Source organism: Anomaloglossus baeobatrachus, chromosome 10 (assembly GCF_048569485.1).
Source record: "Anomaloglossus baeobatrachus isolate aAnoBae1 chromosome 10, aAnoBae1.hap1, whole genome shotgun sequence".
NCBI classification, from domain to species: Eukaryota; Metazoa; Chordata; class Amphibia; order Anura; family Aromobatidae; genus Anomaloglossus; species Anomaloglossus baeobatrachus.
The window spans coordinates 49,980,700-50,003,128 of record NC_134362.1 but is presented as its reverse complement, the minus strand read 5'-3'; the positions used below and the strand labels follow the sequence as shown (position 1 = coordinate 50,003,128).

Genomic DNA, 22,429 nt, shown 5'->3' with positions numbered 1-22,429 from the left:
TGTGTGTTTTAGTAACTTTTACCTTTTAACTGAGTTCTGTACACTATGAACTAAAAAGTGAGATTAAAGGGGTTGTCCACCTTTTGAATATAATTTTAATTCCATTTAATAAATAAATGTCTGCAAAGGTGGACAACCCCTTTAATACTACTTGTACAATGCTAACGACACTTGCCTGTGAAATACAATGAGGTCAATGCAGAGACGTGTATAAAGCAGATAGCTGACATAATGAATAGCTGGAAGCGGCGGTGAGGATCGTTGCGTAATAGGCTCTTAATAGGGAGGCTTCACAATAAGGAAACCACTTATTATGGAGGGTATTGGGGCTGTTCTGCAGAGCTTTGGCGCCATCTGCTGTTTAGCAGTAGTATTACAGCAGTAACAGTGTAATGTAAAACATCTCAGGAGGCTAAATTTAAAGGCAACCTGCCACAAATCCGAGCAGCATAACTAAAACACTGACTGAGGCATTAGACACTTAAGTTTTACTCCAAAACACTGAAACATTTCAGAGGAAATCTACTTTAAATATTGGGCCAGTGACAAGGTGACTTGTATGACTAGTCCAAGAGGCAGATCCCCGCCTGTTTCTCCCCTCCCCTAGACTTAAAGGTCTTTCGCTATACACCCACATAGGAAGAGACCTGTCAGTCTACGTGCATAGAAAGAAGGTCAAGTAGGTACATATCTGTGACTAGTCGCACTGCTCACCTCATCCCCGCCCATGCGAAAATATGTCTGGAACGACAGATCCGATTTCTGATAAATCAGCTGACTAGTTCCTTTTAAGGAGAATCCATCATCAGATGTCACAAAACAAAATTCATCCACCATTAAATGTTTTTTTTTTTTTTTAGACCCAATGGGGCTGTTGTACTTACTTTGAACAAACGTTTCCAGATTTCACAATGCAAACTGTATAAATTATGAACCAATGCGGCTGTTGTACTTACTCTGAAAAATGTTTCTAGATTTCATAATGCAAACTGTATAAATTATGAACCAATGGGACTGTTGTACTTTCTCTGAAAAAATGTTTCTAGATTTCACAATGCAAACTTCAAATTATGAACCAATGGGGCTGTTGTACTTTGCTTTTTGAACTCTAGAAACATTTTTCAAAGTATATAAATTATGAATCAATGGGGCTGTACTTCCTTTGAAAAAGTGTTTCCCAATTTCACAATGCAAATGATATAAATTATGAATCAATGGGGCTGTCGAACTTACTCTGAAAAAATGTTTCCATATTTCACAATACAAACTATATAAAATGTGAACCAATGGGGTTGTTGTACTTACTTTGACGTTTGAACAAATGTTTCCAGATCTCTCAATGCAAACTGTATACATTATGAACCAATGAGGCTGTTGTACTTCTGAAAAAAATGTTTCCAGATTTGCCATATATACACATATATATCAATGTTTATTTAAATAGTTACAGCAGTAATCAGAGCTGGTCAGGTCACTTCTGTTGCTGGCAGATGCCAGCCATGTAACACAGCCGACTTCTGCTGAGTATGGAGCAGGCTCAGCTCCATTAATGAGGGGCCGATGGGACGTTCTAATCTGATCCCTATGCTCAGCAGGGTTTAAAAAACGTAGACCTGAAGAGGCCGGTGTACTTATTTTTGATAATTCACGTGACAAAACCTGCATAATACTTACTGAAAGTTTAAACTCGATCTCTGCCCTCCTATCCTGATTGGCAGCTCCTCAGGGTGCCCCCTCCCTGCTGAGATCTCACACTGCTCACTGCAGGGCCAGTTCATGCATTTCCATATAAAAGTTTCTGCAATTATTTTGACTTTAATTTACACTTATGAGATAGAAAAAACTGTGTCTGTAAAGATATTTTCCCCCAAATATTACTATATGTTTTGTTCCAGGACTCTCGCATGAGAGAAATCTTAGGATTTGGAGGATCTGAGCAGCGTCCTGAAGATAAACTGGTGACCGTGGTGTATGGGAGTGACCTTGTTAATATCAACTTCCTGAATTTTATGGCTGTTCAGGAGGACACTGCTAAGGTACTGCGCTGCGGGTACTGCACTGCGCATGGTTCTGTGCCTGTGGCCGCGTTACTGAACAATTTTTATTTTTCTACATTTTGTTTTTTATTCTGTTTTTGTATTTTTCAGCTTTGGACGGACGGACTTTTCAAATTGGCAACAAATATTCTAGCACAAAATTCATCTCGGAACACATTCCTGCAAAAGGCGTAAGCGCTCCCACCTCTCCCGAGCTCCGCGCACTGCGCCACATCTGTGATTCATCTTTATTTGCCTCCTTTTATCTGCCGTATTAGCGGATGGTTTATATCAATGATTCTTTTGTCTCCTCTTATCTCAGATACACCAAACTGAAGCTCCAGGTCAATCAGGATGGAAGGATTCCAGTGAAGAAGTGAGTGATACAACCTGATACTTCCGTAAAAAGATTATTTTTCTACTGTGTGTAAGGATCAGGCGTATTAAAAGAATTATCCACCTTTTGGGGACTTTTTTTTTTTTTTTGCTAGTTCTGAAAAGCATGTATTTTTGGCTAAAAATCATTTTTGTAATTGGGTTTCATTAAAAATTTCCCACCGTTTGCCTTCTGTAGCCTCTGCATTTCACTGGCTATTGACTGGGTTAACTGAGAATCTGTCAGTGAGCTCGTTCTGACGATCCAATGGGAGAGTTTGTAACTCTTTAATCTGTATTTTTGCAACACCTCTCAATTGTTTTATGAACCTGCAGGGTAATAAAAAACTTGTAATAAAGAGCTTTAATGTGTATGGAAAAGTCAGGATAGAGAGTTGTCAGACAAAGTAGCAATTGTGGATGGCATATGGGCACCTGTATAGGGGCAGAAAACTCATTCCCTCATTTACATGACTGTGTAGCGTTTAAAAAATAAATGAATCCATCCCCTTATGGCCCCAAAGTGCTGCAGCAGCAAGAAATCAATTTGTATAGTTCATTCTGGAAGTGCATTGAGGAGTGATGATGCACTTACAGCTTCTTACCCTCCGCCGTTTTTCCGTTCTGACAGCACTTTCCCAGGACTTGACAGTTTACTTGTTCTGGGCCACTGACCCACTGACGTATCCATCAGCCCATGGAGGGTGCTGCTAGGTAGGAAAAATGTCACGAGGCTGGGGAGCTGTAAGTGCATCTTTAATCCCCAGTGCATTTCCAGAATGAACTTTACAACATGATTTCTCGCTGTCGCAGCAGCACTTTGGGGCCATAAGGGAATCGATTGGATTATCTTTTAAAAGGCTACACAGTCAGTAAAGGATAACCTAATCTATCCCCTCATGGCCCCAAAGTGCTGCTGCAAGAGCAAGAAATCATTTTGTAAAGTGCAGTGGGAGAGTGATGATGCACTTACAGCTCCTTACTTTCCACCATTTTTTCCTACCTGGCAGCACATTCCCCTGACTGACTGACAGGTTTTTTGTTCTGGTCCACTCACCTGTACATAAGCCCGTGGAGGGTGCTGCTAGGTAGGAAAAACAGCTCAAGGCTGAGGAGCTGTAAGTGCATCTCTACTCCCCAATGCACTTCCAGAATAAACTTTACAACATGATTTCTCGCTGCTGCAGCAGCACTTTGAGGCCATAAGGGGAGTGCTTGGATTATCTTTTAAAGGGCTACACTGTCATGTTAAAGATAACCCAATCAATCCTCTTATGGCCCCAAAGTGCTTCTGTAGCAGCAGCGAGAAATCATGTTGTAAAGTTTATTCTGAGTGCAGTGGGGAGTGATGATGCATTTACAGCTCCTCTGCCTCTGCCGTTTTTCCTACCTGACAGCACTTTCCTCTAACTGACAGGTTGATTGTTCTGGTACGCTGACATATCCATCAGCCTGTGAAAGGTGCTGCTAGATAGGAACAACAGTGCGAGGCTGAGGAGCTGTAAGTGCATCTTTACTTCCCAATGCACTTCTAGAATGAAATTTACAACGTGATTTCTCGCTGTTACTGCAGCACTTTGAGGCCATAAAGGGATCGATTGTATTATCTTTTAAAGGGCTACAGTCAGTAAAGGATAACCTAATCAATCCCCTTATGGCCCCAAAGTGCTGTTGCGAGAGCAAGAAATCATTTTGTAAAGTGCATTGGGGAGTGATGATGCACTTCCAGCTACTTACCCTCCACCATTTTTCCTACCTGACAGCACTTTCCCCTGACTGCCGGGTTACTTGTTCTGGTTCACTGACTTATCTATCAGCCCGTGAGGGGTGCTGTTAGATAGGAAAAACAGCGCGAGTCTGAGGAGCTGTAAGTGCATCTTTACTCCCCAATGCATTTCTAGAATGAACCTTACAATATGATTTCTCCCTGTTGCAGCAGCACTTTGGGACTATAAAGGGATCGATTGGGTTAACTCTTAAAGGGCTACAGGGTCATGTAAAAGATAACCCAATTAATCCCCTTAAGGCCCCAAAGTGCTGCAGCAGCAGCAGCAGCAAGAAACCATGTTGTAAAGTTCATTTTGGAAGGGATGATGCACTTACAGCTCCTCTGCCTTCACCGGTTTTCCCACCTAGTAGCACTTTACCCTGATGGACAAGTTACTTCTTCTGGTTCACTGACCTATCAGTCAGCCCATGGGGGGTGCTGGCAGATAGGAAAAACAGCACGAGTCTGAGCAGCTGTAAGTGCATCTTTACTCCCAAATGCATTTCCAGAATCAACCTTACAACATGATTTCTCGCTGTTACAGCAGCACTTTGGGACTATAAAAGGATCGATTGGGTTAACTCTTAAAGAGCTACACAGTCATGTAAAAGATAACCCAATTGATCACCTTAAGGCCCCAAAGTTCTGCTGCAGCAGCAAGAAATCATGTTGTAAAGTTCATTTTGGAAGTGATGATGCACTTACAGCTCCTCTGCCTTCGCCGTTTTCCTACCTGGCAGCACTTTCCCCTGACTGCCGGGTTACTTGTTCTGGTTCACTGACCTATCAATCAGCCCGTGGAGGGGTGATGTAGATAGGAAAAACAGTGCGAGTCTGAGGAGCTGTAAGTGCATCTTTACTCCCCAATGCATTTCCAGAATGAACCTTGCAACATGATTTCTCGCTGTTGCAGCAGCACTTTGGGACTATAAAGGGATCGATTGGGTTAACTGCTAGGTAAGAAAAACAGCGAAGGCTGAGGAGCTGTAAGTGCATCTTTACTCCTCAATGCACTTCCAGATGAATTTTAAAATGCCATTTTTCGTTGCTGGAACATCACTTTGGAATCATAAGGGTATCGACTAGCTTATCCTTTAAGGAGCTAAACAGTCACAAAAATGATTTTGAGGAGGAAGGGGTACAAGATACTGAGAGGTTTTCTTCACAGGTGGTTTCCACTACTATGATACTGACCGATCTTTAGTTGGTATCGGCTGATTGGTGGGCTGCAGTGTATTGGACTCCTGTCAATGTGATATTAATGACCTATCCTGGAAGAAGGTCCTGAATCTATTAGTGGACAAACTCTTGTGGCACGTGGCATGCGCACCAACATTCTGGCTCAATTGAGGATGTAACTCAACGCCACCCAGGGTTTTGTTTTTTTTGTCCCTCCCTTCCGTGACCTCATTAACATAATTAGTTTTTACTAGTCTCCTCTGTCTTCTTTCTGTACACAATGAAGCATCCCAATTTCTGTGGCTCATGTAACTATTTACACAAGAAGATCTGTGCTCGGTTTTCCAAGATGTTTGGAACAACCACCCTGCCGAGATCCTTCAAAAACGGTCTGGAAGAACTGATGACTGCAAATAACGGTCACCACTTATTCATCAGATTTAGATTTCTCTTTTGTTCTTTAATTTTGCATTTTAATAATTCATGCTCCTCATGTTCCTTTCTAGTATCTTGAAGATGTTTGCAGCAGACAAGAAGCGAGTGGAGACGGCCCTGGAATCTTGTGGGCTGAATTTTAACAGGGTAGGATATTAAGATGAATACATATGAAAAGCCATAGGGACTCGTTTTTTGTTTTGTTTTGTTTTTTTCCAGATGTTGCAAAAAATGTCCCTAAAATAGCTTTCTTGGAATACTGTGTCTTGGAATTGCATGTGAAATCGGACTGATTACTCCAGTGCATGTTTCACTATTAAAATCAACAAAAGGAATTCTATTGAAATGTGATTTATTGAGGTTGATGGGAATGATTGACTTGACAGAAAGTCATGGACATTCATATGCCGTACTAGTGCAGGGGGTGGGCGGCAGTTCTCTGGGCTCCCATCCACCGGCCACAGATTACCGACCTTGGCCCCGGGATCGGATCCTCCGAGATGATTCGTACTTACTCTAATTTTTTACTACTGATGTTCTTTTTTTCACACATTGATCACTTTATGTCACTTTATGTCTTTTATTAGAGTGAGTCCATCAAGCCGGAAGAATTCACACTTGACATTTTTGAGCGGTTTCTAAATAAATTATGTCTTCGCCCGGACATTGATAAGATCTTACTGGAGCTGTAAGTGATGTTTTTATTAAGCAGTTTTTCTTCTCTTATATTTTAACTTGAAAAATGTTAGTTTTTTAAATTAATTTTATATTATGTCTGTATATTATTCATGGTTGCTGCATCCCCCTCATGGTTGCTGTGTCCTCCTCATGGTTGCTGCGTCCCCCTCATGGTTGCTGCGTCCCCCTCATGGTTGCTGCGTCCCCCTCATGGTTGCTGCGTCCCCCCCATGGTTGCTGCGTCCCCCCCATGGTTGCTGCGTCTCCCCCATGGTTGCTGCGTCTCCCCCATGGTTGCTGCGTCTCCCCCATGGTTGCTGCGTCTCCCCCATGGTTGCTGCGTCCCCCCATGGTTGCTGCGTCCCCCCATGGTTGCTGCGTCCCCCCCATGCTTGCTGTGTCCCCCCCATGGTTGCTGCCCCCCCCATGGTTGATGCGTCCCCCCTTGGTTGATGTGTCCCCCATGGTTTCTGTGTCCCCGCCCCCTTGGTTTCTGTGTCCCTGCCCCCTTGGTTTCTGTGTCCCCGCCCCCTTGGTTACTGTGTCCCCGCCCCTTTGGTTACTGTGTCCCCGCCCCCTTGGTTGCTGTGTCCCCGCCCCCTTGGTTGCTGTGTCCCCGCCTCCTTGGTTGCTGTGCCCCCCACCCCATTTGTTGCTGTGCCCCCCACCCCATTTGTTGCTGTGCCCACCACCCCATGGTTGCTGTGCCACCCACCCCATGGTTGCTGTGCCATGGTTGCTGTGGAATTCAACAGGCCGGATCTGTCAGGAGAGAGAAGGATCCGGCCTTTTGTTCTCTCTGGAGACAAGCCACCACCAGATGAGTTTGACAGTGGCTATTTCGTAGAGAATACAGAGTTGAGTGTTCATGTGTATGGGGAGATAGAAGAGATGGCTGTTGTCAGGGGCGTCACTAAAGCCTAGGAGGCCCAAAAAGTCCCTTTTGGTGTACAATATATGAAAAGACCAATACTATGAAAGACTTGTAAAAATTGGGGGGGGCCGCATTGGAGCTTGTCCATTGGGCCCATGAGCTTTAAGTTTCACCAATTGGCAATAGCTCTTTGATATGTATGAGGAGGCTTTAGATATTTTTCAGAGAAAAGTCTTCATCGAATATGTGACACATTAGGCTTAAAAACAAAAAATGAGGATATCAAGGAAGGGATCACGAAGATTTTAGATTTTGCTACCGCCTTAATTAATTTTCGAGTGTTGGTAAATTTACCCTCATTTTCTTCTTCTCATACCCAGCGGTGCTAAAGGGAAGCCATACTTAAATCTTGAGCAACTGATGGATTTCATAAACCAGAAGCAGAGAGATCCAAGACTCAATGAAATCCTTTTCCCGCCGTTAAAAAGGGACCAGGTGCGCCAGCTCATTGAGAAATACGAGCCCAACAGACAGTTTTTAGAACGGGGTGAGTCTGAAAATCGGGGCACACTAGTCAGGACGGAAGGGCTGTCCACACATCAGCCACCTGAACGTTGTCTTCTTTACAGACCAGATGTCCATGGAAGGCTTTAGTCGCTTCCTTGGTGGAGATGAGAACAGCATTGTGCCGCCGGAGGCCCTGGACCTAAGTGATGACATGACACAACCCCTCACCAGCTACTTCATCAACTCGTCTCACAACACGTACCTCACTGGTATGTGGCTCATGGTTTGGACTCCTACATGGATGCCATTCAGATTTGGTTTTACATGCCATCATTCACTGTCCTGTCCCATTTGTGTAGCTGGGCAGTTGACCGGGAACTCCTCCGTGGAGATATACCGGCAAGTTCTGCTCACCGGGTGCCGCTGCATTGAGCTGGACTGTTGGAAGGGACGTCCCCAAGATGAAGAACCCTTTATTACTCATGGTTTCACGATGACCACTGAGATACCCTTTAAGGTACGACATGTACGATAACTGCACCGGCTTGTTCTTCTTGTATCACACTTCTGTTATTTCTTACAGTCTTATTTTATTACAGGAGGTCATTGAAGCCATTGCTGAAAGTGCCTTCAAAACCTCCCCGTTCCCAGTTATCTTATCATTTGAGAACCACGTTGATTCGTAAGTTTACTTTATACATATTTATGCCTCAAATTTAATTTCTTCTTTTGTGATGCAGCCGTAGGGGACTCATCTGCTGCAGGATTTCCACAGTAAAAAGCAAGGGTCTGTTTTTTAACAAGATCCATTTACGTGGACAGTTGCAAAAAAAAAATGACTGCTACAAATCTGCCTAATATGAACATGACACTAAATAGGATCCTTCTCAATAATGAACTGTGACCACTAGAGATGGTGCCAATCGATTCACAAGATTTGTTTCAGTGGCTCATAATTCGTTGCTGCTGAACAGGAGCTATGAGAACCGCCTCCTACTTGCCGGTATCTGAGGCTCTTTTTTTGATTACCCGACCCGGTGCAACATCATGCCGTAACTATGAAGTCGACTAATCAAACGTGGAGCCTGGGATGCCATCACGAAGTAAGCTTTTCTGGCAGCTCCCATCCAGTAATGACCTGACTGCAGGGCTAAGTCCCGCAAATCGACTCATGCTTTCTCTAGTCCCCTCCCTAGTCCCCTCCCTAGACCCCTCCCTAGTCCCCTCCCTAGTCCCCTCCCTAGTCCCCTCCCTAGTCCCCTCCCTAGTCCCCTCCCTAGTCCCCTCCCTAGTCCCCTCCCTAGTCCCCTCCCTAGTCCCCTCCCTAGTGCCTTCCCTAGTCCCCTCCCTAGTGCCTTCCCTAGTGCCTTCCCTAGTGCCTTCCCTAGTCCCTTCCCTAGTCCCTTCCCTAGTCCCCTCCCTAGTCCCCTCCCAAGTCCCCTCCCTAGTGCCTTCTCTAGTGCCCTCCCTAGTGCCCTCATTAGTGCCCTCCCTAGTGCCCACTATTGAAGGTCGAATCTTCTGAAATTCAACTGCCAGCTTTGGTCAACCGAACATTCTCTAAAGCCACTGATAGCCCTGTAATGACATGTATGACACTCTTGGTTTTCATTTTCTGTTAACATATCTCCTTTAAAGGGAATCTGTCAGCAGATTTTTGCTGTGTAATCTGAAGACTGCATGCTGTTAGGGGTTAAAACACAGATTTCAGTGATGTCTCTTATCAAGCTTTGTGTTGTTTGCTTGCAATGATTGTTTTAGCTTTAGGAGATTATCATTGCTGGACTTCCAGATAGTCCAACCATGCCCTCTCCTGTGATATGTAGCTCACTGTTTATAGACATTGTACATACAGATCCTAGTGTTGGCGGGGGCATCTTCCTCAGCTCTGCTACATCTAAAAACTGTGTCAGAACGGCTGCACCCAGTAAAGTAAGTGATACATCATTGGATTCGGGATCCACTAGAAGTCCCAGGAATTTCGAGCTCCATAGGGTTCCAATGGTAGAAATGTTAAATGACCCCTCTGTGGGACTTCTAGTGTTAAGGTGCTATCAGATGAGGTAGCAAAAACCTGCTGACAGATCCGTAGTCATTTTTATCTTCTCTGCTCAGCTTTTCCTTTTTGTTTCTAAAACTCCATATTTTTTTTCTTTTTTAAGAGCAAAGCAACAAGCGAAGATGGCCGAGTATTGTAGGAACATCTTTGGAGACGCCCTCTTAATAGAGCCGCTGGAGAAGTATCCTGTAAGGGAACCTATCCATCTCTACACCATCCTCATAGTGCTCTATCATTATACTTTTTTGCATTCTTACTGATATGATCCATGGTTTTTATTTCTTTATCTTCAGTTTTGCGCTGGTGACATAAGGACTCTTTAATTGCCACCATTTTTTGTTAGCAGGCACAGAAGTGATAATGTCAGGATATAATGTAACAGCTAATAAAGAGTTTACTAGCTTTTCGTTATGAGATAGTTGAGCAGCCAGTGAGTGGATGGTGCTCGTGGCATCTGTTGGCACCTCTCGTATAACCACGTGGCCTAATGCTGAGGTGCTCAAACCCATCCATCCATGGTGCTCCACATATGCTCCTGAATTGGACGATTACACCGTCACTTGGTTCCAGCTCTTGGTTCTTCACATCTGCTTATCTGACTCTATCCATCTGTCGCAGTTTTCCTCTCGTTTGCTTGCTCCTCACGTATCAGTTCTTTTCTTCAGCTCCAGCCGGGGGTGGCTCTCCCGAGCCCTCAAGAACTCTTGGGTAAGATCCTCGTCAAGAACAAAAAGAGGCACCGAATAGGGGGAAAAGGTCCCGAGGGCAGCGTGAAAAGGAGAGTCAGCGAGCAGCCGTCCAACACATACAGCGATTCCTCCAGCGTGTCCGAGACGCCCGCTACCGGTACGAGACTCCACTTGTGTGTGCTCGGTGTTGGATTAAATGCTTCAGTAGCTTCCATCTTTGGGATAAAAGAGCTGAAAAGTCCAACTTATGTTATTTTTTCAGTAAAGAGTCATAATAGGCAACCTGGCTGCCTTTGTAGACAGCAGATTTTCAGGAGGTTCATCAGTTTAAGGTCTATGGCCAATGGCCAGCCTTTATTCACCTGCCTTGTGGGCGGCATGGTGGCTCAGTGGTTTGCGCTGTGCGGGGGCTCAGTGGTTAGCGCTGTGCGGGGGCTCAGTGGTTAGTGCTGCGCGGGGGTTAGTGCTGCGCGGGGGTTAGCGCTGCGCGGGGGCTCGGGGGTTAGCGCTGCGCGGGGGCTCTGGGGTTAGCACTGCAGTCTTGCAGTGCTGGGGTCCTGGGTTCAAATCCCACCAAGGACAACATCTGCAAGGAGTTTGTATGTTCTCCCCGTGTTTGCGTGGGTTTCCTTCAGATTCTACAGTTTCCTCCCAAACGCCAAAGAGACAGTGATAGTGACAGTGATTTAGATTGTCAGCCCCAGTGAGGACAGTATTGCTGATAAAGCGCTGCGGAATATGTCGGCGCTATGTAAAAATAAATATTATTATAAGTATCATATTGCTAGTGAAAACAGATTCGCTCTATTCAATTTTATCTGTAGGCAATCTGCATTAAGTTGTACATTGTACTGTAAATTATGATGTGGGAATTAATACTTTTTCTTCCAGAGAACCCTCTGTGTGTTTTTGCATTCAACACAACCAGATTCTAATGTTTTTTACTGTTGCATTACAGGAACACTAAGCACAGAAAATGCACAAAAATAAACAAAAACAGCATTTCCTCTATTAAAGGGGTATTCTCAAGTTGTGTCTTGAGCAGTTCAGAGCAATACAGTCTCCTTACTTCCTGGTTTCTGACAAGTCGGGCACTCTTCCTCCTTGAGTGACCACTCTTGTGATAGAACTTTAGTATTAGTAGAACTGTAAAGTTCTGCTGTAACACATTCAGCCATCAGTGGTTTGAACTGAAGTCTACTCTGCTATCACTGTATATACCGATAGAGATAATTGGGCATTTGAACCAGCACATAGGTCCAAACTGCTGTGAAACTGTGTGGCTAGTGATTGATAACTGCATCTCTTCAGAAACTGAAAGGGAGGGAGCAGCTAAGTGTTGATTAGAAATCAATGCAAAATCAGAGAAGTCCTGTCACTTAAGTAAGGTATTGCCTTAAAGCTTTAATACATCACACAGATCCAACTGTTGAATCAGTATGATGTTATAAAGATATAAAGTTCTACCTTACGTGAGTGCCGGACCTTCTCTGATTTTGCACTGTTTAACCTCTTTGTGCACCACAGATACAGTGGAGTGCCGATCGCTTTAGAATTTTATATAGAAATCAATGAGCTGGAGAGAGTTGACTAGGATGTTAAGAGTTAACTCATCTCTGATGGAATGTACCTACTGCGACCCTTGGCCATGGTCTGGAGGCTGGGCTACATGAAAAAGAGCTTTATACTATAAATGATAAGGCCCCTTTCACACATCAGTTTTTTGTCATCAGTCACAATCCGTCGCAGATTGTGGTAAAACTGATACGACGGATCCAGTAAAAAACCGGATCCGTCGTACCACTTTTTTCATGCCAGAGCTTATGACCAGAATGGAATTTACACATCAGAGCATGCTCGGTTACCAAAAAACGGATCCAGCACAGGAATCTGTCATTTGACGGATTGCGACGGATCCAGCGCCCTTAAACTTCCATTATAACAAACGCCGGTTGATGATGGATCCGTCGCGATCTGTTTTTTCTACGCCCACAAAAAATTGTTCAAGTGGACGTCGGCGATGTCGGCCGGAAAAACATTTTTCGACGGATCCGTCACACGACGGATGAAACGTGAGACCATCCGTCGCTAATAAAAGTCAATGAGAAAAAAACGGATTCAGCGGTGGATCCGTTTTTTCTTTTTCGCTCCTAATTGGGAGACCCAGACAGTGGGTGTATAGCTACTGCCTCTGGAGGCCGCACAAAGAACTACACTTAAAAGTGTAAGGCCCCTCCCCTTCTGGCTATACACCCTCCCGTAGGAGTACGGATTCCTCAGTTTTAGCTTTGTGCGAAGGAGGTCACACACGCACGCATAGCTCCATTGTTTTTAGTCAGCAGCAGCTGCTGACTATGTCGGATGGAAGAAAAGAGGGCCCATACAGGGCTCCCAGCATGCTCCCTTCTCACCCCACTGTATGTCGGAGGTGTTTGTAAGGTTGAGGTACCCATTGCGGGTACGGCGGCAGGAGCCCACATGCTGATTCCTTCCCCATCCCTTTTTACAGGGCTCTGGGTGAAGTGGGATTTACTGGTCTCCAGGCACTGAGACCGTGCTCCATCTACAGCCCCTGGAGAAGATGCTGGATGGAGCGGAGTACATCAGGGACATGGCCCTGCTTCCTCAAGGTACTCTGTGTCCCCGTGCATTTGGCGCTCACACCGCAGCATGCTGGGTGTTGTAGTGCGCCGGGGGACATCAGCGCTGCGGCGCTTGTGCCATGGCCTCATTCAGCTTCGCTGAAGCAGGCACACTATTGGGACACGGTCGCGCCGGCCGCTGGGACTGCGGCGCGGCTGGCACTTGTGGTGCGCCGGGGACTTCAGCGCGGGCCGCGCTTTTACGGCGGCCGCGCTGATAACTCGAGTCCCCGGCTTTTGCGGCCTGCTTCCGTTCGTTCCCGCCCCCAGACCTGCCAGTCAGGAGAGGGGCGGGACGCTGGTCAGTGCATCAGCGCTGAGGGCTGGAGTCGTTTTTACATACTCCAGCCCTCACAGTAGGCACAGAGGGGACACTGTTTCCCGCACTTTTGTTTGGGAACTCCCACGGGCCGCCCCTCTCCACAGACGCCGGCAGCCATTCCTGCTGACACGCTGAGCTGCAGAGGGGAGCCGGGGAGACCCAGACAAGGAATTCTGCGCCTCTTACCCGCTATTCAGCGGGCGGTAAGCAGCCCTCAGGGCTCACCCCTCTTGTGCCAGTAGTATTATTAGTATTTTGTTCCTGCAAATACTTTGTACTGCATAGCGCTGGTCGCCCTTTTGGCTATAGACTCTCTCACATTGCAGAGAGCCAACAGCATGTCGTCCATAAAACGCAAGGGTGCCAAGGCACAGACATTATATGCTTCCTGCACCGCATGTGGGACTTTTCTACCGGCAGGCTCCACTGACCCCCATTGTGTGCAGTGCTCGGCCCCTGCGGCGCTTGCACAGTCGGGACCTCTGCTGGACGTGACCCAGGGTGTACCACCTGTGAATGCTGTCCAGGTGACAGGAACTGAGTTTGCAGCTTTTGCTGACAGAATGTCTCTCACTATGTCACAAATTCTTGACACATTGCGAGCTAGGCCTGTACTTCAGGCCACGGACACTGTGCAATCATTGCCCCCTGGTCCCCCTCAGCTGAATTACCTCCAAGCTCCGGGACGGGCACATACACCTCAGGGTGAAGACTCTGACTCGGACGATGGCCCCGGGCAGCCTAAGCGGGCTCGCTATGAGGGACCTTCACATTCATCTCAATGGTCAGGATCCCAGCGAGATGAATCTATGGGTGATGAGGCGGACGTAACTGATCAAGATTCTGATCCTGGGACCGCTCTCAATCTAGATACACCAGATGGTGACGCCATAGTTAATGATCTTGTAGCGTCCATCAATAAGATGTTAAATATTTCCCCACCAGCTCCTCTTGTAGAGGAGTCAGCTTCGCAGCACGAGAGAATCCATTTCAGATATCCTAAGCGTACATTAAGCACTTTTCTGGACCACGCTGACTTTAGAGACGCAATCCAGAAACCCCACGCTTATCCGGAAAGGCGTTTTTCTAAACGGCTTAAAGATACACGCTATCCTTTTCCCCCTGAGGTGGTCAAGGGTTGGACCCAGTGTCCAAAAGTGGATCCTCCAATTTCCAAGCTTGCAGCTAGATCTTTGGTTGCAGTTGAAGATGGAGCGGCACTTAAAGATGCCACTGACAGGCAGATGGAGCTCTGGCTGAAATCCATCTATGAAGCGATTGGAGCGTCGTTAGCGCCATCTTTTGCTGCCGTATGGGCACTCCAAGCTATCTCAGCCGGGCTTGTGCAAGTCGACTCAGTCACACGTGCATTTGCCCCGCAGGTAGCACCATTGACCTCGCAAATGGCGGCATTCGCGTCGTACGCAATTAATGCTGTTCTTGACGCTACAAGCCGCACGGCAGTGGCGTCAGCCAACTCCGTTGTTTTGCGTAGGGCCCTGTGGTTGAGACATTGGAAAGCAGATTCTCATTCCAAGAAGTGCTTAACCAATTTGCCTTTTTCTCGTGACCGATTGTTTGGAGAGCGTTTGGATGAAATCATCAAACACTCCAAGGGTAAGGACTCATCCTTACCGCAACACAGACAAAACAAACCCCAACAGAGGAAGGGTCAGTCTGGTTATCGGTCCTTTCGAGGACCGGGCAGGTCCCAATTCGCCTCGTCAAAAAAGACTCAAAAAGACCAGAGACGCTCAGATTCTTGGAGGTCTCAGTCACGCCCAAAAAGGACAGCCGGAGGAACCGTTGCCAAAACGGCGTCCTCCTGACTTGCAGTCTCCGATTCCCACACCCTCGGTCGGTGGGAGGCTTTCCCACTTTGGCGACATTTGGCTGTCACGCGTCAAAGACCGTTGGGTGAGGGATATTCTGTCTCACGGGTACAGGATAGAGTTCAGTTCTCGTCCGCCAACTCGTTTCTTCAGAACTTCTCCACCACCAGACCGAGCCGATGCTCTGTTGCAGGCGGTGGCCGCTCTAAAGGCGGAAGGAGTGGTGACTTCCGTCCCTCTGCAGGAACAAGGTCACGGTTTTTACTCCAATCTGTTTGTGGTCCCAAAAAAGGACGGATCGTATCGACCCGTCCTGGATCTAAAGTTGCTCAACAGACACGTAAAAGTCAGGAGGTTCCGGATGGAATCCCTACGCTCCGTCATAGCCTCAATGTCTCAAGGAGATTTTCTAGCATCAATAGATATCAAAGATGCGTATCTCCACGTGCCGATTGCGCCAGAGCATCAGCGTTTCCTACGCTTCGTCATACACGACGAACACCTGCAGTTCGTAGCGTTACCTTTCGGTCTGGCAACAGCCCCCCGGGTCTTCACCAAAGTCATGGCAGCAGTAGTAGCTGTTCTGCACTCGCAGGGTCACTCGGTCATCCCGTATCTAGACGACCTGCTTATAAAGGCACCCTCTCAAGAGGCATGCCAACACAGTCTGAAGGTGGCACTAGACACTCTCCAGAGTTTCGGGTGGATTATCAACTTTCCAAAGTCTCATCTCACCCCGACCCAATCTCTGACTTATCTTGGCATGGAGTTTCATACTCTCTCAGCGATAGTGAAGCTTCCACTGGACAAGCAGTGTTCGCTACGGACAGGAGTACAATCTCTCCTTCAGAGCCAGTCGCACTCACTGAGGCGCCTCATGCATTTCCTAGGGAAGATGGTAGCAGCAATGGAAGCGGTCCCGTTCGCGCAGTTTCATCTGCGCCCTCTACAATGGGACATTCTACGCCAATGGGATGGGAAATCGACGTCCCTCGACAGGACTGTCTCCCTCTCTCAGACTGCCAAGGACTCTCTGCGTTGGTGGCTTCTCCCCACCTCATTGTCACAGGGAAAGTCGTTCCTTCCCCCGTCCTGGGCAGTGGTCACGACGGATGCGAGCCTATCAGGGTGGGGAGCGGTGTTTCTCCACCACAGGGCTCAGGGGACGTGGACTCAGGAAGAGTCCACTCTGCAGATCAATGTTCTGGAAATCAGAGCAATCTATCTTGCTCTGCGAGCCTTCCAACAATGGCTGGAAGGCAAGCAGATTCGGATTCAGTCGGACAATTCCACGGCGGTGGCGTACATCAACCACCAAGGGGGAACACGCAGTCGCCAAGCCTTTCAGGAAGTCCGGCGGATTTTGACGTGGGTGGAAAGCAGAGCGTCCACCATATCCGCAGTTCACATCCCAGGCGTGGAAAACTGGGAAGCAGACTTTCTCAGTCGCCAGGGCATGGACGCAGGAGAATGGTCCCTTCACCCGGACGTGTTTCAGCAGATCTGTTGCCGCTGGGGGACGCCGGACGTCGATCTGATGGCGTCACGGCACAACAACAAGGTCCCAGTTTTCATGGCACGGTCTCACGATCACCGAGCGCTGGCGGCAGACGCCTTGGTTCAGGATTGGTCACAATTCCGACTCCCCTATGTGTTCCCACCTCTAGCATTGTTACCCAGAGTTCTCCGGAAAATCAGGTCCGACTGCCATCGAGCCATCCTCGTCGCTCCAGACTGGCCAAGAAGGTCGTGGTACCCGGATCTGTGGCATCTCACGGTAGGCCAACCGTGGGCACTACCAGACCGTCCAGATTTGCTGTCTCAAGGGCCGTTTTTCCATCTGAATTCTGCGGCCCTGAACCTGACTGTGTGGCCATTGAGTCCTGGATCCTAGCGGCCTCAGGTTTATCTCATGAAGTTGTTGCCACAATGAGACAGGCTAGAAAACCATCCTCAGCTAAGATCTATCACAGGACGTGGAAGATATTCTTAGCTTGGTGCTTGGCTCAAGGGTTTTCTCCCTGGCCATTTGCATTGCCAATTTTTCTTTCCTTCCTGCAGTCTGGGTTGGAAAAAGGTTTGTCGCTTAGCTCTCTTAAGGGTCAAGTCTCCGCGCTATCCGTATTCTTTCAGAAGCGCTTGGCACGGCTTTCTAAAGTACGCACGTTTCTCCAAGGAGTTTCTCATATCGTTCCTCCTTACAGACGGCCATTGGAACCCTGGGATCTGAACAAGGTTCTCATTGCTCTCCAGAAGCCGCCTTTCGAGCCTTTGAAAGAGGTTTCCCTTTCTCGGCTTTCACAAAAAGTAGTTTTTCTTGTGGCGGTCACGTCTCTTCGACGAGTGTCCGAGCTAGCGGCGTTATCTTGCAAATCTCCCTTCCTGGTGTTTCACCAAGACAAGGTAGTACTGCGTCCAATTCCAGAGTTTTCTCCCAAGGTGGTTTCTTCCTTTCATCTTAATCAGGATATCACTTTGCCATCTTTGTGTCCGCATCCAGTTCACCAATTTGAAAAGGGTTTACATCTGTTGGACCTGGTGAGAGCACTCAGGATTTACATTTCTCGCACGGCGTCTCTACGCCGTTCTGATGCGCTCTTTGTCCTACTCGCTGGTCAGCATAAGGGATCGCAAGCTTCCAAATCCACCCTGGCGCGGTGGATCAAGGAACCAATTCTTCACACCTACCGTTCTGCTGGGCTTCCGATTCCATCTGGACTGAAGGCCCATTCTACCAGAGCCGTGGGTGCGTCCTGGGCATTGCGGCATCAGGCTACGGCTCAGCAAGTGTGCCAGGCGGCTACCTGGTCGAGTCTGCACACGTTTACCAAACACTATCAAGTGCATACCTACGCTTCGGCAGATGCCAGCCTAGGTAGACAGGTCCTTCAGGCGGCGGTGGCCCACCTGTAGGAAAGGGCTGTCTGACAGCCCGTTCATGTGGTATCTTTTTACCCACCCAGGGACTGCTTTTGGACGTCCCACTGTCTGGGTCTCCCAATTAGGAGCGAAAAAGAAGAAGGGAATTTTGTTTACTTACCGTAAATTCCTTTTCTTCTAGCTCCAATTGGGAGACCCAGCACCCGCCCTATTTGTTCTTAGGGTTTCGTTTTTCGGGTGCACATGTTGTTCATGTTGTTTCTTAAGTTCTCCGATCTTGTTATCGGATTGAATTTGTTTTTGAAACTGTTATTGGCTTTCCTCCTTCTTGCTTTGGTACTAAAACTGAGGAATCCGTACTCCTACGGGAGGGTGTATAGCCAGAAGGGGAGGGGCCTTACACTTTTAAGTGTAGTTCTTTGTGCGGCCTCCAGAGGCAGTAGCTATACACCCACTGTCTGGGTCTCCCAATTGGAGCTAGAAGAAAAGGAATTTACGGTAAGTAAACAAAATTCCCTTCTTTTCACAAAACGACTGATGGCAAAAGACTGTGTGAAAGGGGCCTTTAAACGTTAGCTCAAGGTGCAAAAAATAAGCCATCACACAGCCCTAGATCCCAAATAGTGAGAACGTTATGGGTCTCTAAAAATAGAGACAAAATCAAACTTTTTTTTTTTTTTTATGGGGGGGATTTGTTTTTCACCACTTAAATAAAAAAAAAAAACTGTACATGTTTGGTATCTACGTACTCGTACTAACCTGGGGAATCCTATTGGCAGGTCAGCTTAACCATCTGTTGAACACGGTAAATAATATTGTTTTGGAATTGCAATTTTTTTTTTTTTTGCAATTTCACCACACTTGGAATTTTTTTCCTGTTTTCCAGTAAATTTTGTGGCAGAATGAATAGTGACATTCAAAAGTACAACTCATCCTGCAAAATACGAGCTCTCATACAGCTGTATAGCTGAAAATATAAAAAAGATATGGCTGTTGGAAGAAGAAGAAAAAAGAAAGAAAAATTGTCCGGTTGTGGAGGGGTTAAGCGCTTTCATCCTTATTGTGTAATATTTCCTTTAAATCTGGGAAATATTGATAAAAATCTTCTGTGTCCCAGGAGTTGTGAGCTAAATCCCACCTGCTCCTGAGTGTCCTGTGTTTGGCTCGAATACAACAGGCTGCAGCAGAAGCCTCTCCCCTCCCTAATATGACAGAACATGAAGTCCCACCTACTTTCTAAGGAAGCAGGAAAAGATGCACATGACCATCAGTACGCACACTGCATACTTGCAACAGAGCAGAATCCTGACAGTGTGCACAATGCACACTGTCAGGATTTGCAATCTGTTGTTCCATATAGAAAGTACAAGAATTTAGCTAATGCCTTGAAACCCCTTTAAGCTATTGGATCTGCAGATAGAAAAAAGGTTCTTTGATTCTTAACATATTCATTCTCTGCCGGCAGGTGCTCTGGCCTCGGACTCGGCGGACGTCTCTTTAACCCTTTCCAATGGTGATGAAAAGGTTGAGGAGAGGATTCCTAAGTGTGCAGAACCGCGCAAGTCTATAGGTGCGATTTGTATTCTATATGCCTGTATGGGTTCTATATTGGATAATACACCTCCTTTACCCTTACACTTTTTTGTTATGCTCCTTAGACCGTGATGCTTATAGTGAAGAAGAGGAAGATGAAGAACCTACTGACCCCAAAAAGTCCGATGAGGTTAGTGCAATGGCCAAAACACGACTTGTCTCCATATTATGAGATTCTGTGGTTAATATTTAACTTTTTACCTCTATTTCCAGGGCACAGCAAGTAGTGAAGTCAGTGCCACCGAAGAAATGTCCAATCTGGTTAACTACGTGGAACCCGTGAAGTTCAAGTCATTTGACGTGGCCAACAGTGAGTAGGCTGTTTGCACAAAGGAGGGGATGGAGAGGAGATTGTGACTTTTAAGTTCGAAAATTTGGAACGTTCACCATTATATACTTCGAAATACAAAAACTAGTTCAGAAGTCTATAGAAATCCAAAGAATACTTATTGGAAAGCGGATACATTTGCGTTTTGCCTGGTTCATACGACCCTAGTGGAAAACAATCCAGTGAGGTCCGCAAATTACGATGTAGTTGGATCCGGGCGAAAAACAAAAAAAGGAGAAAGCAAAGAACGCTGGCACTGCTAACACACCTGAAACAAATTATTTAGGAAGCACACATGCAAACCCGGACTGTAAGGCCAGGACTACACGGGGGATTACTGCGATCCTCGCATGACATTCGGGTCACGCTGGCAGCACAGCGGGAGCCGAGTGTCATGTGAGTGTCACTGTGATCTTGCGATCGGACCACAGCTGGGGGGGTGGACCAACACTGAGGAGGGGCGGGGCGGCGCTGAGGAGGAGAGGGAGGGATTTATTTCCCTCTGTCCTCCGTTGCCGGCTATTGCCATTCTCGCTCTGCACTCGCAGAACACCAGTGTAATGTGAGTGCAGTGCGATGTTTCTCTCGCCCCATAGACTTTAATGGGTGCGAGAGAAACAAGGATCGCTTTACACTCGCAGCATTCTGCAACTATTTTCTCGGTCCGATTAGGGCTGGGAAAATAATCGCTCATGTGCGCTGACACACAGGCTAATACTGGTCCGAGTGAAATGTAATGTTTTATCGCATTCCACTTGCTCCGATTTTCATTCCGTGTGTCTTAGGCCTAAAAGTCTGGATTCGTGCAGTTTCAAAGGTACTCGGGTGCCGGGTCTAGGCCCGGGATTCCGGGTCTTTGATCCGGACCCAGCACTCAAGAAATGTAAAAACATAAAGGAAAAAGAAAGAAAATAAGAATGAAGCAAGCACTTCTTACTTACCGAGGAGCCGTCATGGCACCAAAACTGCTTCCAGGTCGCGCATTCACTTCTGGTGCCGCGCATTAGGCTCATTGCATATGCACTGCTTTTCCTGCCCACCAGCTGTCCTGGCATCTTTGGTTGCAGTCAGGCATGCCCCCAGCCTGTGTCTGCAACCAATTACAGGCGCTGTATAATGGTATAACAATAAGTAAAATAATTGGCTTAAGGTACCCCCGTATTATGATACCAAACACAGATAAAGTCCATGGCCACTGACTGCAGCCCCCAGCCCTGCACTTATGTTGGCTGTGTATCTTGGCTGTGTAGCAAAATAAGAGGAACCACATGCGGCTTTATTTTCTTTATTTAATTATTTAAATAATTTAAAAAAAAAACCAAAGTGCAGTCCTCCCCAATTTTGATGCCCAGCCAAGATAAAGCCGTCAACTGTGGGCTGGTATTCTCAGACTGGGAAGGTCCCATGCTTATTGGACCACCCCCAGCCTAAAAATAGCAACCTGCAGGCACCCAAGATTGTTGCATCCATTACATGTGACAAGCCCGGCGCTTTACCCAGCTCTTCCTGATTGCCCTGGTGCAATAGCAATCGGGGTAATGAGGGGGCTATTGGCAGCCCACAGCTGCTACTAAGTCCTAGATTAGTAATGGTAAGTGTCTATGAGACACCTCCATCACTAATCTGTAAGTGAAAGTAAATAAACACAAACACTGAAAAAATCTTTTATTTGGAATGAAATACAAAAACCACCCTCTTTCACCACTTTATTAACCCCAAAACACCCCTGCAGGTCCGACGTAATCCACATGAGGTCACACGAAGATTCAGCTCTGCTGCATGTAAGTCACAGCGAGCGGCCATAGAGCATGACTGCCCGCTGTGAGTGCAGACAGAGACTGAGCCATGCGATCAGCGGTGACATCACTCAAGTGATTTGCGGTCACAGCTGGATGATCGCGGTTCAGTCATTCTCTATCTGCAGTCACAGCAGGCAGTCATGCTCGCAAGTCAGATCTTTCAGTGTACAAAACCACAACTGCATTTTTTTGCTGCGTTTTTGGTGTGAATGAACCTAACTTTATTTAAACATGTACTATAGACAAAGGACACAATAAAATGTGCTTTTTGGAAGCAGCTTTTTCACTGCCAAGAGATTAGGTTCTGCTGCAGGAAAAAAAAGCTACATATGAACTGAGCATAAAGGCCTCCATGCACATTAGATGATAGTTGGCCAAAGACGCTGATTATGGCAGGATCGTTTGCCATCTAGTGTGTATGTTGGGACATTAC

The 22,429-nt window shown here is 46.7% G+C and overlaps 1 protein-coding gene across 1 annotated transcript in view; it reads left to right on the top strand.

Moving 5' to 3' along the window:
* Nucleotides 1-22,429, top strand: part of PLCB3 (phospholipase C beta 3) — a 184,782-nt gene that overhangs the window by 96,535 nt on the left and 65,818 nt on the right. The window contains exons 4-17 of the mRNA XM_075326633.1: nucleotides 1,896-2,036; nucleotides 2,148-2,227; nucleotides 2,359-2,412; nucleotides 5,865-5,940; nucleotides 6,381-6,481; nucleotides 7,726-7,892; nucleotides 7,975-8,121; nucleotides 8,212-8,369; nucleotides 8,452-8,534; nucleotides 10,015-10,099; nucleotides 10,577-10,757; nucleotides 19,742-19,846; nucleotides 19,935-19,999; nucleotides 20,083-20,179. Of these exons, the coding sequence (XP_075182748.1) occupies nucleotides 1,896-2,036; nucleotides 2,148-2,227; nucleotides 2,359-2,412; nucleotides 5,865-5,940; nucleotides 6,381-6,481; nucleotides 7,726-7,892; nucleotides 7,975-8,121; nucleotides 8,212-8,369; nucleotides 8,452-8,534; nucleotides 10,015-10,099; nucleotides 10,577-10,757; nucleotides 19,742-19,846; nucleotides 19,935-19,999; nucleotides 20,083-20,179 (1,540 nt within the window). The remainder of the gene's footprint in view (nucleotides 1-1,895; nucleotides 2,037-2,147; nucleotides 2,228-2,358; nucleotides 2,413-5,864; nucleotides 5,941-6,380; nucleotides 6,482-7,725; nucleotides 7,893-7,974; nucleotides 8,122-8,211; nucleotides 8,370-8,451; nucleotides 8,535-10,014; nucleotides 10,100-10,576; nucleotides 10,758-19,741; nucleotides 19,847-19,934; nucleotides 20,000-20,082; nucleotides 20,180-22,429) is intronic.